Consider the following 19,726-nt stretch of genomic DNA (forward strand, 5'->3'; position numbering starts at 1 on the left):
AAAAGCTCTGCAACTTGCTAATTTGCAGTTCCCTAGAACTTTTTCAAACTTTTTGCTTGCTGTCAGCCAAGAGAACCATCCAGTGGCCAAAATCCCATCCTGATTACTTCCTACCTATTCTTTTTGCACCGGTGGTACGTGATCAGGACAGGTTTTTTTCTTTTCTTAATAAGTTTCTGTACGTTCACTGCAATCTTCCCATTCACTGTCCGCAAGCAAAGATCTTAAAAATGGCTGAAAATTATGATTTAAAGTATTTTTTTAGAAAGTTATAGAAACTTAATGTATAAGTATTAAAGTCGTAAAACTTTTAGAAGCAGAAAATAAGTTGTGTGCAGTAGTTGCCTTGCAGGGCAGAAGTCGCCATCTGGAGGCGCTCGGTCGCATCATCCCATATATTATTTCTCCTCCCGTCCTTTGCATCGTTTAGTGCCAGTGTTGCTCGTCTATGAAGCTATTTACTGGGGGTGAGAAACGCTCCAGTATTGCTGAGAAATCTGGCATCACCGGGCTATAAAATCCACTGTCCGCCCCCCACCAGTCACTAATACACAGGGTCTTCCATTGTTATGTCCCCAGCGCTCGTGTATTGTTGTTTTTCTGGGTTTATTAACCGTACTCTTGGCTCAGGGAATGAATGAAAGTGCAGTCGGTGATGGATAAATGAAGAATGTTATTAAGGGGAAATCGTTCTGCGCCTAGTACCAAAGGCAGCCATCTTTATAAAGCACAACAACGTCGCCTGTGTGTCCCTAGGAATCAAATCTATACATTTCTTCAGCTTAAAAATAATTTTTCATTATAAACCTTGCACTTTTTTTTGCCTTTTATTGCTTTGATAATGTACTGACACGGTGGCTGCAGAATGAGTTAACTGAGAATCTGTCAGTGAGCTCATTGGGACAGTCTCGCTGAGGAGAGTTTCTAACTTTTATTATGTCTTTTTCTGAGCTCTCGGCTGACGTATGACTACAGATCATAACAGTGAATGCACAGACAAGCAAAGAGCCTGTAAAAAGCCAAAGGTGCGACATTCTTTATGAAGCCCAATAGGAAAATAAATGATTTATAGCCTAAAATCAAAAAACACCTATACGTTCAATCACAGTCAGGATAAAATGTATTGTTTTATTCTCGAAATCTGCAGGTTCAGCTAATATTAAGGTCATCAAGAAAAGGAGATGGTGTCGATATGAGCCAATCAGATTACTGGAATCTGGTTACTTTGGGCAGAGAAAGTGATAATTTTTTTACTTTAGGCAGCCAGCCGCACTCTAGCTGCTGCAAAACTACAACTCCCAGCATGCCCAGAGTCGTATAGTGCTGTTCTTGGCTTTATTCATACTATGTAAAATATCTGCCGTCGCCCTATTCCCGTTCTAGATATATTGCACCTTCTTAAAGGGGAAGTCCTCATTATTTTGTACATGTATGTTGTCAGACTCCAGTTATCTTCCTTTGCTCCTCCATTGTCATTTCCGTCTGTTGTGGTTTTTCCTATGGGAGAAATAAGCAGCTGCCAGACACTTCTAAGTAGGGTTGAAAACACTAATGACTTATAGCAACCTCAGACTGCTGCAGAATTACACCTCCCAGCATGCAGACTATCTGGGTGTTTGGAAACTACTAGTCCCAGCATGCCCTGAGTGACGGCGTACTCCAAATTTTCCCACCTTCCACACGCTACCCTTTATCTATTGCTTAATCTGCAATTGTCCGTCATGTCTTCACATCACGAACCTCTTTTTTTTATTGTATGGTGGTGCAATTTTTTCCTTTTTTTCGGAGGTCCCCATCCCCTTCCTCCATGTTACCTAATGGCCAAATCAGCAGAGAACCAATCTGGTGTTCTTATTACATTGGCGATAAATGGTGCTTTGTTAAAGGGGTGCTAGAAGGTCTGCAACAATGTAAAGTGACTACATCTGAGGCTATTGGTTTCCAATTGCTGTTCATTTTATGTATCTATTGTTCCCTGTTATCAGCCATTTCAGAATTGAAAGGAGCAGACTGCAGCGGTCCTCCATCATGCGGATCGCTACTTTATCTTCCATATCTCCAGATACATTTACATCCGTGTGTCTTATATCAGTAGCTCTGGATAATCGGGTTAGTAGCCCTTTAAGGCGCTGCGACGTAGGCGTTCACATTCCTTCCCCTCTTTTCTCTTTTGTTTTTTTTTTTTGCTTTTAGAGCATTTCGTGCGTCAGGAGATATTTATGCAGCATTCATATCAGGCTTGGGTGAACTGAGTCTCTCCAGCTGATTTGCGTCTACACGTCCAAAATGCCTGACCAGCCACACACATAGGAAGGAATTCTGAGCCGTGTAGTGCGACAAATGCCAGAGAGCCAAATATATTGCACATTGCCTACCTCCGCTCTCTAGAATATTAGCAAAAGCTCAAACGACTAGTCGTAATCTGAGTTTGGACCAGGACTGTTCTCTTCTTTTCCAGCAATCACGGCTGCTCCATGCCAATCTAGCATTCCTGCTCAGCACCCATGTATGGTGTAGGGCTGAACTATCCGACTGTGAAAACATGATATATATTTTTTTCTAAATAAATTAAAATTCCTGTGTAAAATAATGCTTGGTTGTTGTGTAGTTTTTTTTGTTTGTTTTTTTAAAGTAATTGCGCATAGAGCATTTGTTCGTTTTGTATGTGTTTTAATTATGTATTCCTTTTGAAGAATGTAAAAATATATATAATTTTGAGCTTTCCAATAAAGGAACACTCCAGGCAACACTTACAATGTGGTTTGCCATTTGCAGAGCTTGAGAGGGTGGAGCATGACAAGGATTTAAACAACACCCAGGAGGTAATCCATATAATGCCCCGCCCCCGAGGACATGCACTAGTGCTAACTATTCATATGTAGCTTATAATTAACTTTTTTTTTTTAATTTCTCTCTATCAATCGACTCTCATCTGTTCATACATTGTAAAAATTGATATTCCACGGACTTCTACTGGTGTAAAAGACATTTTCATTTAGAAGAGTGAGTTCGGAGATTGACTAAAAAAACTGAAAGGGACTCCGTCACCCCCAAAACTCAATTTTAAGCTAATCAGATAGTCATTTAGGGGACATAGTTTAGTTTTCTCAGCTATGTTTATCCAAAAAATGATCTTTATTATGTATATGTGGTTGCTCAGCGCATCCTATATGGCCAAACTCTGTGCACAAAGCCACCTCCGGTCCTTGTTAGGCCGCGGGCCATAAAACATCTGTATTTTCCATATACGCTAATATCATGGCACTACTGATATATAAAAAATAAAAATAAAACACAAATACCTTCCTACACTCTTCCAACAATGACCCACTATTCTTACTCATTCAGACGCCTCCAGGACTTTTATCCATTTTTGCCATTCTTTTATGGAATTCCCTTCCACCCCCTTAATCTTCACATCTACGAAGCCACATTTATTGAATGCCGAGTTCATAAGGATTTTATTTTTTCGCCAGGACAACGACGAATAAAGTAATGTACTGATATAAGGGGGTTCTGGTTCTCCTGAATCCCCCTATAACCACTGTTGGTTAAGAAGGTAAATATACATGATTATTATGAGTTTGCTGTTCCCTGACACCTCTTCATTAATCAATGTCCGTCCCATTGTCCTGCACATCGGCTTTCCATCCGAATTGACCCTTTCGTCTTGAGGGAGTTTGGAGATCCTTTCTTACCCTCTTACATTTTAATGTTTCGTGCCCACGTGTGTGGAGTGTACGAGGCACCCGACACAACATGATCTCAAGTCTCCCCATGGAGTGTATATCAGATATTCATGTAAGGCCACAGCTGGGGTTTAGTCTTACTAATGGCTGCCCTCATAATTAGCCAGCCAGATCGTGTCGGGTGGTGAGGAGGAAGCCTTTGTTCGGCCATTGCCCTGCAGGCAACAGGCTGCATGAGACCTCAAGACCCTGGCGTAGCGAACAGATGGGGCCGTCGTAGATTTCTTTGCATCCACAGACTTAATGGAACATAAATCCTTTTCCATCTGAAAATAAGATGCCTAGCATGAAACACAAATCTTACACCTGTCACAAATTCATTATAGAAGCAGACGGGAATGGAGATGACGGCTTTGTCCTTGTATTAAAAGCTGCTTCCTCATGAATATAACTGTCCATAAATTACCCATTATATCAGGCCACACGCTTGCATGGAGAGCCTTGGGGTACAGTAATGCTAGACATCCAATCCCAGTAAAACCAGTGCAGCTTGATGTCAATATATTGGTCTATAGGTAATAGATGTGAAGGTATTCACTTAGCATCTATCTGTGTGCAAGCGAAGGGGTTTGTGATTGCGTGCTCGGTGTTATCTGAGCATGCTCGAGTGCTAGCCGCATGACTTCGGCGCGCTCGAAAAATATGTTGGGAGTCCCTGCGGCTGCATGTCTCGCGGCTGTTAGACGCAACACATGCAGGGATCGCCTAACAAACAGGAAATCCCTGCGTGTGCTGCGACTGTCGAACAGCCACGAGACATGCAGCCGCAGGGACTTATTATTTTTCGAGCGCGCCGAAGTCTCTCAGCACCCGAGTTATTCCATCACTAGTTGTGATCTCATGAAAACTCCTGCCCGCTTTTTTGGTGCATTTTTGTCTATAGGCTTTTATGGGAGAAATGGAAAAAAACCACGTTGCATTTTCAAGTACAGAATCAAAGATCGTACTTAAAGATGCAATCAGAGAAGATTGTTATCGCGTATTACGATGCTGATGCTGTAGGAAACAGCAGGAGAAAATGCAGCATTTACTCTATGTATGAACATGGCCTCATATGTACAGGTAAGGGTGGCACCAAGAACAATACTGCGAAAGTCAGAATGACCACTTTGACCAATACTCATAAAGGTAAACTCTACCAGGGAGTGTGAGGCTAGGGTCACACGACCGTATCTTCTCTCTCTAATCGCACTCTGATAGGAGTTCGATCACAGTCTGATCGAGTTTTTTTTAGATGTGGATAAGTTTGAAAAAAAAATTCTGCATTTTCTCCTTTCTGTCAGTCCGTAAAGCTTTCACCGCACTCTGATGTGGGCCGAGTGACTTGCATGGCCGAGTGTGATCCGATTTATGGATGCAAATTGTGCACGTGATTTTTTTTTTTCCCCACTGACGGTCACAGTGTGAGGAAAAAAATCAGAGATGTGCACGTCTCCATAGAATAACATTGGTCCGATTGTGATCCAATGTTTTGTCGGATTGCACTTGGACCGAAAATACAGTCGTCCGCATGAGCCCTACGGCCGGGGCTACACTAGCGTAGAATACGGACGAGTGCTATGCGAGAAAACATCGCATAGCACTCGGATCACTGATAATCTATGGGGCTGCTCCCATCACCGTTTTTTTTTCTCGGGCGTATTCAGCATGCTGCGATTGTACGCGTATATCGGCCGAGTCTCGCCAATGCAAGTCTATGGGTGCGAGAAAGAAAATCAGACACCACACGGACCATCAGTGTGACTTGCGAGAAATACGCAACCCTTTTCCTCATTTCAGGCCATTGAGCCATTAAATTCATTGGGGGAAAAGCAGTGAGAAATGTAAAGCCGTACGCATGTCATATGGATGTCATACAGATACATAGGTGCGAGGAAATCACATTGCAAACGCATTACACATAGATGACCATACAGAGAACATTTGTACGACTCTCGGCCGAGAAAATTGGACCGATTTTTCATACGTTAAGTGTGACGCCGGCCTATGGCTGCTGCACTGGTCATTATGTGGCTGCTAGATTGCAGCAAATAAATGGGGTCACATATTGCAACTATCACAAGCAGGAGGCAGAGTTTGTGACGTTCTCCTCGTGGTATGGACGCCATGCAGGTGGTTGTGTAACCCGAATAACTTGCATTATGCTGCGATGTAGCAGTGGCAATCAAGCGATAAGCCATTTCTTTCTACACTACACTATTGCATCCATTTTTTTTATATATATATAAGAAAATGAATACTAAAAGTAGACAGTCAGACAAAAAATGGCTGACAATTGGATTCGACACACTGATGAAAATCTGTCTGTTTACTTCAGGTGCGAGATAAAAGAAACCAGATATCTGAGGCCTAAAACTATCTTTACCGATTCCACAACTACAATTTATAGCACGATAGATGTTTTCTATATAATTATGTTTTGGTATTTTTTCAGTATTATGGCCAATGGCGGACGCTATACAGTGGCATAGCTCCAAGGTATACTTCTGGGAGTGCACCTGCGACATATACCCTGAGTGTAATGTGAACAGTGACATTATATTTATGAATATAGTCGTAGACCTCATTTGCGAAAAGTGTCTGGTAGAAACAGATGGCCTTGTTGCTCCTGGCAACCAATCAGAGCTCGGCTTTCATGACCATAAGTGCTGAGAAAAAATGAAAGCTGTTCTGTGATTGGTTGCTGTGGGCAACAAGGCCTATTTTTTCCTGTGACAGATTGTATATATTAGGCCCGTTGTTTTCTTTCACAGCCATGTCTACTAAATGCAGCTAAAATGTGATAAACGTAGCTTCCTTCAATAACTGCAGGACCTGGCGTGTATACCCGCTGTCCCAGTGCATTGTGGATGTTGTAGTTTTAGGAGCCTTTTAGAAGGGCTGGATTGTCAGGGAGATGTCAATGTAGGGACTGAGTATGCGTGGGAAGGGGTTAAATGGCAGTGGCCTTTGATCCCCTCATTTAATGACTGCAAGAAGGGAGGGGGTTACAGACTGAAAGCCACAAACACTGAATGAAAGGAGACAACAAGGGGTGGAATTGGGTTACTCCCCCCATCACCCACCCCTATCACAGGGAAGCTCTAGGCTCCTTCCCTTCTCCGCCTTTCCACGCCATACACCTCTGTGGCACAAACATGTAGACAGACGGCCTCTGTCTCATCAGCACACTGCACCTCTGTCACAGACACCATGCCTGGGGAAGGCCCACCCAGATCTACCCCATTCATGTGTGCCATCCAGTCACTCCGTGCCCCCTACACCACGTAACACAAGGCACCGATGCCCTGGGGGGCACACACACCAGTTGCTGCATCCTCTGGGCACGTATGTCCTTTATGCCACATATGCCTAAGTGACACTGTGCCGCACACCGGCCACGCACGACGTGTGCCCCTTTACCCATTAGTGAGTAACCTGGGCACACACATGCCTGCTGTCCCCATCACCCCCTATAAAAACAGACTCACTACCCCCCTCCTCACACAGACACAGGGTCTGCTCCCTCCCATCCAGGATCCTGTTTAGAAAGTTATCCTGTCCCACATCAGGGGCGGGTGAAAGGAGGACAAGAGGCGAGAGACTGGGCACGTCGCACAGCACTCTGGAGACTGTGCCCACCAGATGCCCAGGCTCTAGGATGGCACTCTGAGTCACTTGGCACACTTACTTTCTGAAGGAAAGGTTAGATGCCCCTAGATATACTCAGCGACCCCAAATGTGCAACGCTGGCACCGACATGGACCATGCTACATGCTTACAACATGCCACATGCCAAGCTCCAGTCCTACATATCCCATTCCTATTAGTTATGTAATATCGCCATCCAATACATAATACACACAGAACCAGAGCTGGAGTGCCAATGACAGAGGACGCATGCATTACACATGGCACCCGGGACGCGTGGCGCAGTGCGCGATCTCCACCTCTAGCTATGAAGGCTACACTAGGTATTATTCTGCTCTTCCTACAAGCCCAACTGGTTAGCTCCACCGCAGCCAGGGGGCACTTTGGCATCTGCCCTAACCAGCTGAATGCCAACTTGTGGGTGGACGCCCAGAGCACCTGTGAGAGGGAATGTGAAGCCGATCAGGTAAGAACGCCACTAAACCCGCTTTTTGCCCCTGAATGCAATTTATTCTGGAACGTGCATTTTATTTTATTCTATCCGAAAAATATGGATCAAAGAGACTGAATATTGGACAGATGTAGCAGAGGTGAGCTAACGCTTGGCACAGCTTACTATGGTATCTATGTGGATATATGTAAGACTGAAGATAAAGCGGATACATTTCCAGATCTCATAACGATAAATTCCAAATTCACTTCTGTATGTGTAACATTAACTTTGTGTCTGCTCTATCCATCATCTATCTATCCTTCCATGTATCTATCATCTATTTTTTATTCTCTATCTATCCTTCCATGTATATATCTATCTATCATCTATCCATCTTTTCATATATCTATTATCTGTCTATTATCTTTATTCTTTTATTATTGAACCAAACCTTTGAACTTTAGAAAGTAAACAAGTCTATCTTTAATCAATCAGTCCATCTATGTATCTATTTGTCCATTAATCAGTCCGTTCATCTATCTCATATCTATTCCTTTCATATCTGTCTTCTATCTTCAATCAATGTCTGTTATCGATCCATACATTTATCTAATCTATCTATATCGATCTAATCTATCATTCCGTAATAGAACCAAAATAAGTTTTAAACGTAAAAAAAAGTCGATCTTCAATCTGTCCATCTACGTATCTGTGTGTCTGTCAGTCAATCGGTCCGTTCATCTATCTCATACCTGTCCCTTTTATATCTGTCTCTACTTTTGTCTTCTATCTATACATCTGTCGTTCTGTGCTAGGAACGTGTTATATTCTTGGCGATGTAGAAATTTATGCAACACATTTGTTATACGTTATTTTTTCCATAAGAAAGGACCATGAGTTCTGGAAATATATAAATGAAAGAACACAAGATCAGAAGTCTTCAAGCCGTGACTCCCCATATTGTGTAACTCCAACTCCTAGTATCATCAGAGAGCACCAGATAAAATAAGATACAAAGGAGGAGATGCCAACCAGATAAGATGTCAGGGGGGAACGAAAAGACCTTAGGAGGTTAAATGATTAGAGAGTGATGGGTGATGGCTCCTTCTGTATAATGACAGCTCTCCGTCTTTCTTTTCAGGATTGTGAACCCTTTGAGAAATGCTGCACCAACGTGTGTGGACAGCAGAGCTGCGTTGCTGCCCGCTACCCTGATTCTGGCCTGCCAGCTCCCGGGTCCATCCATCCTGCCACCTGTGCGGATTTTGTCTGTTCTCAGCAGGGATCTGTCTGTGAGATTTGGGAAGGGCGTCCCGTCTGCCGCTGTCGGGAGCGATGTGGGAAGCAGCCGGGGTTCACATGTGCCTCGGATGGTCTGACTTATTACAATCGCTGCTACATGGATGCGGAGGCCTGTGCCAGGGGTATCAAGTTGGTTGAAGTGCCATGCAAATTTGTGTCTTCTTGGCCACTCACTACTACACCTCCTTCTGAAACCACCCTCCAACCAACCCAGCCATCAACACCTCTGGAAGTGCCAGTGCCACCAGCCTTGTACCAATCACCCGCACCGCAATCTGTGACTGTGGGTGGTACCGTGGGGCTACAATGTGAGTCTAGTGGGCGCCCACGACCTGAGATCCTTTGGGAAAAGTTGGGTGAAGGCCCTGCTGCACCACTCATGCGCCCAGACCAGATGTACGGCAATCTTGTGGTTACAAACTCTGGCCAGCTTGTCGTCTACAACGCCCGTCCAGAAGACGCCGGCGTGTACGTTTGCATGGCACGTAATTCTGCCGGACTTCTCCGGGCACAGTTCCCGCTCTCTGTTGTGAAGAAGGGGGGTGCCAATAGCCGCCGACCAGTTCTCCCATCTGAATGCCTCAAGTCCCCGGATCATAGAGATTGCCAAGATCTTAGGGTCCTTCGTTGGTTCTACGATTCCCAAAGTGGTGACTGCCAGACCTTCTATAATAAGGGGTGCCCAGGTGGTACTAATGTCTTCCAAACTTATGAAGAGTGCCACTCGTCATGCCAGCCTCGGCCACCGGAACTTTGTACATTACCCCCTGTAAGAGGACCATGCAAGGCCCTGCAGTGGAGGTGGGCTTACAGTCCTCACATGCACCAGTGCTTTTCTTTCATTTACGGTGGGTGCAATGGCAACCAAAACAATTTTGAGAGCAGGCAAGCGTGTGATGATCGTTGCCCCCTGCCACGTGCTAAGCAGTGCCAGGGGTGCCATCTACGAGGACGACTTGTGCCTAGCTTGTGCCGTAGCGACTTTGTTATTGTGGGAAGGTTGGAGGATTCTGGGGAGGAACGAGTGCTGCGGGTGGTCCTCATAGAAGTACTAAAGGATGAATACATGGGTCTGCGACTTTTCCATACCAAGTACTTGGAAGTGACGGTGGGCGACAATGGAGGTGGGGGGTGCGCGTGCAGCGGTCATGCGGGTTCAGGGGACAATCAGCTCTTGATCATGGGTGAAGTACAAGATGGCATGGCTTTATTAGGACCCTCAAGCTATGTCCGGCCTGCTAATGAGAAGAGACTGAGGAAGGTCAGAGACATGTTGGAAAAGGGAACATGTCAGATGCTGAACCGATTTCAGGACTGAAAATATCTACTCAAAATTGTCGCTTTTCATCCAAATGCTGGCGATCGATCAATGATCAACTACTATTTCGATACCGTCTCATGCCTCAATTATAAACAGGATACATAACAAACTGGTCAAATATTCAGGTGTAAGTAAAAATAAATGTGTGGTAGTGGAAAATGCAAAACTTCACCCGTTAAAAGGGTTATTCCCATCTTCATAGATGTGATATTGTCAGATAGAGCTGGAAATAACAAGCACTTTTGCAATTTAATGCTTGTTAAAATTTGCACCCGTTCTGGAGATATTAACACTTTGATTTTGTTTACAGCTTGTTGCCTTGGAGACCGACCACCGCAGCTGTCTAACTTGTAAGCGCTGTGCTGAATCTGACTGGGATTAAAAGGTAACGGCGAGCTCCTTTAATGCTGGACAGCTTCAAAGCAGTGCTTACAAGCTCAATAGATAAGAGCTTGTAAGCACTGTACATCTTCTACTGTCTAGCAGCGGTGGTCGGTCTCCTAGGCAACAAACCGTAACACTTTTCTTTGGTTTACAATTTCAAGAATGGTTGAAAATTTTAACAAGCAGGAAATTGCAAGAGTGCTAGTTTTTACATGCTCTATCCGACAATACCCATTTATGAAGTCGGGAAAGACCAATTCACTTTGTACAATCCCTTTGGTTAAAAAAGGTCCCTCGGCAACAAACTGATCACAGGATATCTTGCTACTGGAATCCTCAGAAATCAACAGTAATCTGTAAGGTAAACTATCAAGTGTACAATTTATCTGCAGTGCCCCCACAGGTGAAATGACGTATTACATAGATTGGGTCCTCCAGAGTAGATCTCCACTCTATAAGTAGAGAGCAGGGCCCCTATTAATTCAGAATTTGCTAACCTTTTCTAATAAGGACTGTCTGAAGTGTTAATTTTTAACATTGTGGTACAAATTACACAATTTACTGGTTGTGGAAATGTAGTAACAACCAACTTAAGTGAGATATATATATATATATATATATATATATATATATATATATATATATATTATTAATTATATAAAATATATATATTTTATATATATATATATATATATTTTATATATATATATATATATATATATATATATATATATATATATATATATATATATATATATATATATATATATATATATATATATATATCCAAATGTGTTACAGCTTTTCCTTATACTATATCCATTAAATATTTTGTAATTATTTTTATTCAATGGAAATTCTAGATGCGCTATTTTTATTTTTACTTTTGATTGGTAAAAATAAATAAAAATTCCAATTTGCTCCACTCTCCTTCAATCCATCAGTGAGGTCTTTCAGCAAAGTGGGAAAATCTAGAAGTAGAACTGAGAAAAAAATGTTTGAGGTGCTCAAAATGACAGCATTTGAGGTCTGAACAAGGAAGCCCTGGTCCGGCTGCCAAGTGGTACCAAAGTGCACACAACGCTAGGGTCCTGTGAATCTTTTTGGTCAACTGTAATCTACCGGGATCTTGCATTCAGTTGAGCTCTTTATTTAAATCTACAGGACCCAGTGAAAATTATTTATAAAATCTAATCACTAATGATTATACTGTATAAATCAAAATTAATATTAGTGCATTACCACAAGTGTCCACAGGAGGGAGCCCCACACACACAAAAAAAAAAAACAATTTTATCCAATCAGAAATTAGTTTTGTTTTCTTTATAAATATATTAAAACTTCAGAATTTTTTTTCTTTACACTTTATGATTTTCTTCCTAAACTAATCTGGAATTTAGGTGCTGATCACTGAATAAGAATTAATTTTTGCAAAAAACAAAGTATTAAAAGGAGTCAATCAGGTGAGTTTTATTTTTTTTTTTAATATACGGTACCGTAGATATCCAATACACAATACGTATTTATATATATATATAAAAAAAATGAATGTAGAGTTTTAAGGCTGATATTTTGACGCTTTGGGTCACATCTTCCGGAAGATCAGACACTTGTTATTTGCCGGCATGTCCACCTGCAACACAATGTAAGAGTCGGAGATCAGTGGCACAAAGGTTGGTCATGTGACAGGAGGCGGCAATGGTTAATGGTAGGTATGTGGGGGTGAAAGGGCGTTCTGCAGACATTAATGCTATTGTGTCTGTCAGTGTGACATTGCAATACACACAGTTACCCTGCAGTCTATTCTCAGTATGTTAATGCAGGTCACAGACATCAGAGACCCTTAATCCGACCATTGACAGATATTTTCTATTTCTAAACCTTCTTTTTTTATGGACAATTCCTTTAATAATCTTATTACACCCATAAGGAGACTATAATGGACTTAATGTGGGACCTTTAAAGGAATTGTCCACAATTAGACATTAGTTTTGCTTCCCCTCATCAACAGTGCCACTCTTGTTCACAGGCTGTACCTGGTATTGCAGCTTAAGTGCGTACAATATCAGACACAGTCAATGGACAAAAATGGCTCAGTTACTGTAAAAAAAGCAGCAGCAAAGTATACAGGTGAATGGGGGAATTTGTGAGGAATCGTTGCCTTAATGGTTGGTGTACGGCCATTTTAAGTCCTTACCATTCTCTCCAGCGCCATCCCACAAGTCTTTGCCAGCTCGTTCAGATCTGATGTATCCCAGATTCCCCAGGCTGGATTGCTGAAAAATAATAGGTTATGTCAGAAAGTCATATACATCAGAAAGTGCAGATTAAAGGGATTCTCTGGGAGCAGGTATGCAGGGTCACTATGGAGCAGAGGGCAGAAAAGTCACCACCACGCTGCTGACTCCATAACTGCAGAGTCCAGACCTCCTCTAGTATAAGAACAGCACAAACATAGCGCCCCCCGCTGGGAGCTTCATGGCCGAGCAGCTGCATGTAGCCATACATCACCAAGCACAATGCGGAGCGTCGGATGGAGTGGTGTAAAGCCGCCACCACTGGACTCTGGAGGAGACGTGTTCTGTGCAGTGACGGCTCACACTGCTCTACCTCGCATCTATTGGAGTCTGGGTTTGGTGATTCCAGGAGGACGTTACCCCCTGACTGCATTGTGCCCCCTGTACAGATGGTGGAGGAGGATAATGCTATGGGCTGTTATCAGGGGGCGGCCTTGGACCCCTAATTTCAGGGAAGGAAAAACTTAATCTTCAGCACAAGACATTGTGGACAATTGTAGCTTCCAGCTTCGTGGGGACAGTTTGGGGAAGACCCTTTTCTGTTCCCCATGACTGTGCCCAGTGCACAAGCTCCATACAGATTTGGAGGGAAGTTTAGTGACCGGCCGCACAGAGCCTGGACCTCAACCCCGTCCAACATTAATAAAAGACATTATGAGCCCGTCCCCTCCCCATCATCAGTATCTGACCTCACAAATGCTCTTCTGGATGAAGGGACAAAAATTCCCACAGACTCCTCGAAAATCTTGTAGAAATCCTTCCCAGAAGAGCGGGAGCCGTTATATCTGCAGAGGGGCCGACTCCATATTAATGTCTATGGATGTAGATTGGGAGGTCAGGAAAGCTCCTGGAGGTGAATGCGGAGGGGGCACATACACTACATGGAGAAAAGTAACATCTCAGCCTGCGATATGGGAATGGCATGAATGATGCCGGCTTTTCCTCCTCTGCTGTAGTCACAGTGCCAGTCTGACTCATGTGGCACAGATTGTCATTGTCAAGCAGCAGGACCCTGGCAGCCATCACATGGCAAAAGCAGCAATAATCTGAGCTGTAGATAGTCAGGAACGATGGAAAAGACTGAAACCATTTTTTTTTTATCAAATATCAGCCCCTGTGCCTCGTGGGACGTCATGACTAGGACTGACAGATCATCTATTTCCCAACATTGGAGTACATTCAGTACGTTCCGAAGCCAGCATTACCTATTGGCTAAAGGAGAACCCCTTTAATTGTAAACACACGACTGGTATCGGGTACGGCACGTCGGGTAACAGAAGACACAGCTGAAGTGTGGATACAGCAGCGTATATATTATATATATTGAGTAATACCTGTTTTTCAGACTCTGGTTAAAATCAATATTACTTTGCGGAGTGAGGACGCCATTGACAGAGTACGGCTGGGAAGAAAACAGGGACAATCATTAGTGACCGCAGGAATGTCAATGATTCCTAGACATAGATTGTACAATATATCCCTCCTCAGCTCCCATTCACTTCAATAGGAGCTGAGATGCAGTACCAGAGAACGGCCACTACACAGTGTATGGAGCTGTGGTGCTCCGGCTCTGTACATAGACATCTACCAGCAGCTGATGGTGCAGGTGCCGCCTGTAAGACCCCCACCAATCTAGTATCACTGAGCTATCCTGGGAATAGATCATCAATATCACACTTCCTGGACAATCCTTTTAAGGCCGGGGTCACACTAGACCGTAATACGGACGAGTGCTATACGATAAAAAAAAATCGCATAGCACTCGGCCCAATGTTAACCTATGGTGCAGCTCCCATCATCCGATATTTTCTCCACCGTATTTCGGATCCGAGGGAACTCGCATCAGGCTGCGATTGTCAGCGTATCTCGGCCGAGACTCGCCAATGCAAGTCTATGGGTGCGAGAAAAAATCGGATTACACACGGACCATGCGTGTGCATTGCGAGAAATACGCAGCGGTGTTAGTGAAAAGTCGGTAATTCAATTGCCGGCTTTTCATTTCTCCTGCACAAACCCGACAGGATATGAGACATGGTTTACATACAGTAAACCATCTCATATCCCCCTTTTTTTTTTTGCATATTCCACACTACTAATGTTAGTAGTGTGTATGTGCAAAATTTCAGCGCTGTAGCTGCTAAAATAAAGGGTTAAATGGCGGAAAAAATTGGCGTGGGCTCCCGCGCAATTTTCTCCGCCAGAATGGTAAAGCCAGTGACTGAGGGCAGATATTAATAGCCAGGAGAGGGTCCATGGTTATTGGCCCCCCCGTGGCTAAAAACATCTGCCCCCAGCCACCCCAGAAAAGGCACATCTGGAAGATGCGCCTATTCTGGCACTTGGCCTCTCTCTTCCCACTCCCTGTAGCGGTGGGATATGGGGTAATGAAGGGTTAATGCCACCTTGCTATTGTAAGGTGACATTAAGCCAGATTAATAATGAAGAGGCGTCAATTATGTCACCTATCCATTATTAATCCAATTGTATGAAAGGGTTAAAAAACACACACACATGATTTAAAAGTATTTTAATGAAATAAACACAGCGGTTGTTTTAATAATTTATTGCTCTCTCAATCCATCAGCAACACCCTCGCTTGGAAAAATAATAAACGCACAAGATACATACCTTCTGATGTCCTATCACGTCCAACGAGGTAATCCATCTGAAGGGGTTAACTAATATTACAGGCACGAGCTGCGATAAACCACTCGCTCGTGCCTGTAATCCCGGGTGCTGAAAGGAAAGCTGGATCTGTACTTACATTGAGTCGCGGTGATGCGCCCCTGCTGGATGTTCTCATGAACTGCAGCCTGGGAACTTTTTCCCACGCTCCAGGTCATATGAGGACATCCACCAGGGGGCGCATCACCGCGACTGTAGGAAATGTAGGTCAATGACCTACATTTCATTCATTCGCCGGGGATTACAGGCACGGAGCACAGCTGCATTTGCAGGGCTCCTGCTTGTAAAATATTTTAACCCCTTCAGATCATGGATTACCTCGTGGGACGTGACGGTTCAGCTGAGGGTATGTATCTTGTGCGTTTATTATTTTTCCAAGCGAGGGTGTTGCTGATGGATTGAGAGAGCAATAAAATACTGAAACAACCGCTGTGTTTATTTCATTAAAATAATTTTTAATAATGTGTGTGTGGGTGTTTTTTAACCCTTTCAGACAATTGGATTAATAATGGATAGGTGACATAATTGACGCCTCTCCATTATTAATCTGGCTTAATGTCACCTTACAATAGCAAGGTGGCATTAACCCTTCATTACCCCATATCCCACCGCTACAGGGAGTGGGAAGAGAGTGGCCAAGTGCCAGAATAGGCGCATCTTCCAGATGTGCCTTTTCTGGGGTGGCTGGGGGCAGATGTTTTTAGCCACGGGGGGGCCAATAACCATGGACCCTCTCCTGGCTATTAATATCTGCCCTCGGTCACTGGCTTTACCATTCTGGTGGAGAAAATTGCGCGGGAGCCCACGCCATTTTTTTCCGCCATTTAACCCTTTATTTTAGCAGCTACAGCGCTGAAATTTTGCACATACACACTACTAACATTAGTAGTGTGGAATATGCAAAAAAAAAGGGGATATGAGATGGTTTACTGTATGTAATCATGTCTCATATCCTGTCGGGTTTAGGCAGGAGAAATGCAAAGCCGGCAATTGAATTACCGGCTTTTCACAGATATCGCGCTGAATGAAATATAAATACAGAATATATATATACATATGTGTCTCAATGACATATCTCTCTATATATATATATATATATACACTGTATATATGTTTTCCCGAACATTTGAGCACATAAATCCATTAGATGTCGGTTTTGCAAGCTTGCGAGAAAATCTCGGCATACGGATGCCATACGGATGTCACACGGATCATTTGATGCGAGGAAATCGCATCCTCGCACTGCACACGGATCACTGTTTTTGAAACATTTGTGCGATTCTCGGCCGTGAAAAACGGACCGTTTTTTGATACGTTAAGTGTGTCCCCGGCCTATGTGAGGGACTACACAGATCTATAAAGTATACTATATCACGTAGCACTGCAGACCAGTCTTACCCCATAGGTCAGGAGAACGCCGCCAGGTTGTAGTACATGTCCGGCCCCATAAAACAGACCCTGTTATAAAAAAAAAAAAAAAAGAGATTGTAATTCTGTGATTTTCGATCGTTGATCCCATTCCTCAACTACTCGCAATAATCTTCTCGGCCACCAGTGTCCGCAAAGTGCCACTTTTATCGCAAGTGACAAATATGTATTTTAGTATCTAAATCATTGCAATCCTTTGATAGGGATGGTTTTTGCAAGCATTTCGTTTACTAGGCAGCATCCATATAATCTATAACGGCTGCCTAATAAAAGGTGACCCCAACCGGCCCAGATCCAGCGGGACAGTCTCAGAGTTGGAGAGCTGTCCGACTGTCCCGGGAGATCGGCAGCAGGTCCCTCTGTCAACTTTATCTGTCTTTAGGACAGTAGAGTAGGACCAGCACCCCCTCCACCAGTCACCGGTGCCGTCTGAGGCTCCCACTACATCATGCCTGTTGTAACGGGTCACACAGAGCACGGGGGGCCGATCTGCTCCACTCATCATTGCAGCGGGGTTAGAGGAGTAACTTTTTAACAATATTTGCTAGTAGGGTGGAGCGACACAAAACTCGTTTATGAAGAGGGCACTGCAGGGAATCATACTGTATGTCGGGTGGAGGGGGACTGGGGGAATTATACCCTTCAATGAGAGGGGGGCACTGGGAGCATTATACGCCTCATCGCTTCAGGGGGCACCATACGCTTTGTCAGGTGGGGGAGGCACTGGGAGATTCATTCTCTTTGTTGGGTTGGGGGGTACTGGGAGCATCATACTGTTCCTTGGGTAGAGAGGTAACTGAACCATACTCTTCTTCGGGTGGGGGGCACTGAAGGCATCATAATATGTGTGGGGAGCAGTGTGGCAGTATCTTAGTGTGTGGGGTATACACTGTGTAGCTTTCTGAAGTAGTAGGCTTCCAGCACTTGAGTCCCCAGAGTTACATAGTAGGAAAAAGCTCCCAGTACCCAGCAGTTTACCCACACCCGATGCCAGCCGTTCATTTCCCCTGCACTTGCCATTAGAGGGCTATGTAAGTGTTAGGCCACAATCACACGTTCAGTATTTTACATCAATATTTGTAGCCAAAACCAGGAGTGGGAGGGAAACACAGAAGTGGTGACGTGTTTCTATTATACTTTTCCTCTGATTGTTCCTCTCCTGATTTGGGCCTACAAATACTGATATAAAATACTGAAAGTGGCCTTACATGAATGGCTCAAACCCCCAGAAGAATGAATGGACAGATGAATCAGAAAACAGCCAGCTGCTTCCTAGTTATAGACATTAGATTTAAATTTTTTGTGGAACAGTAATGGGGTCCACATTCACACCACAGTGTAACAGCGGATGTGAACCCCGCAGCTCTCTACAAACAAAAGGGTAATAGAAATAAAATAAAGCGGTAACCTGAGTACAGACGGGCTCTGATATATGGATCATGTTGATGCAGACCACCAGTTGCAGTGAATTTGGCTCCAGGCCCCATGTCACCCAGCTCCGGGAGGCATCCAGGGTGCGGGGCTGCTCCACATTTGTAAGGGACCACCTGGAGATGTATTCACTTATACTGGAGAAACAAAAATTATAAATAAATCCTGGTTAAAAATAGTTTTATAAAATAATGTGACTTCCTCTTTAGATCCAGACTACAATGTTGGCTTTAGTAACTGATGTACACAACGTAAGTTTTTGTTCCTTTGAGGGTTATTTTAAAATGATCAGCATAACTATGTTGTAATTTTTTTTTGTAAAACTATGACCTGCTGGGACTTGTAGTCCCTTATAAAGTATATAAACAATGGGAGAGCGGTCTAAAGAACTAGAGCAGCTTGACAACCAATCACAATCCACGTCTTATTTCACAGACGCCATTGAAAGTAAAAGCCGCGTTCTGATTGGTTAGCTCTGGGCTTCACGGCTCGGCAGACCTGTGTAGGGTCTATCTCGGTCACATGACCCGCGCCGGTCACATGACTCACCTCCGCAGACAGCGCTGGTCCATCTCAGAAGGCATCCAACGCAGGTTAGGTAGAGCCCGGGAAAAATGTGCTGCGTGCTGCCCGGTGCCCGACGCCACCTCCAGCGCCCACACCACCGGCGCCGCAGGGCTGACATATTGCCGCAGGACGTCAAGGATCGGCTCCTTGTTCCTGTCCGCGGCTGCGGCCACTAACATCCTTCCCAGCTTCACTGTGACTGATGGTTCTGAGACCCCGGACGTGTGGGGGCGGAACTACAACTCCCAGAATCCCTCAGTGATTTTACGACGAATTACGGCTTTTTAAAGTGACAGTGCACATTTTGTTACAAGTCCCATTTGTGCTTTCTTTCGCGTGGGTGGGTTTTTTTTGGGTGTAAAAGCAGCATCTGCGATACAAATCAGTGATTATTTTGCTTGTTTATTCTACCCGTTGAAATAATATTCTGGAGCACTGGTTATAGCTTGGGGCTGTGCAGTTGTTCCTCTGTTATTCTTCCTGGAAATGTAGGATAACA

At 43.9% G+C, this 19,726-nt stretch overlaps 2 protein-coding genes across 2 annotated transcripts; one reads left to right on the plus strand and one right to left on the minus strand.

Annotated features, from left to right (window-relative positions):
* The first annotated feature begins 6,381 nt into the window (after nucleotides 1-6,381).
* Nucleotides 6,382-11,412, plus strand: WFIKKN1 (WAP, follistatin/kazal, immunoglobulin, kunitz and netrin domain containing 1). The gene is made up of 2 exons (XM_077274645.1): nucleotides 6,382-7,845; nucleotides 8,954-11,412. The coding sequence occupies exons 1-2, from the start codon at nucleotides 7,615-7,617 to the stop codon at nucleotides 10,430-10,432; spliced, it is 1,710 nt and encodes a 569-aa protein (XP_077130760.1). The 5' UTR covers nucleotides 6,382-7,614; the 3' UTR covers nucleotides 10,433-11,412.
* An 866-nt stretch (nucleotides 11,413-12,278) lies between these two features.
* Nucleotides 12,279-19,482, minus strand: METTL26 (methyltransferase like 26). The gene is made up of 6 exons (XM_077274646.1): nucleotides 19,210-19,482; nucleotides 18,638-18,797; nucleotides 17,200-17,259; nucleotides 14,451-14,518; nucleotides 13,017-13,095; nucleotides 12,279-12,452 (listed from the first exon to the last, which is right to left on the minus strand). Exons 1-6 carry the CDS (start codon nucleotides 19,404-19,406, stop codon nucleotides 12,405-12,407), a joined length of 612 nt encoding a protein of 203 aa, XP_077130761.1. The 5' UTR covers nucleotides 19,407-19,482; the 3' UTR covers nucleotides 12,279-12,404.
* Nucleotides 19,483-19,726: the final 244 nt, after the last annotated feature.

This window comes from Ranitomeya variabilis, chromosome 7 (genome assembly GCF_051348905.1).
Source record: "Ranitomeya variabilis isolate aRanVar5 chromosome 7, aRanVar5.hap1, whole genome shotgun sequence".
Taxonomy (NCBI): domain Eukaryota; kingdom Metazoa; phylum Chordata; class Amphibia; order Anura; family Dendrobatidae; genus Ranitomeya; species Ranitomeya variabilis.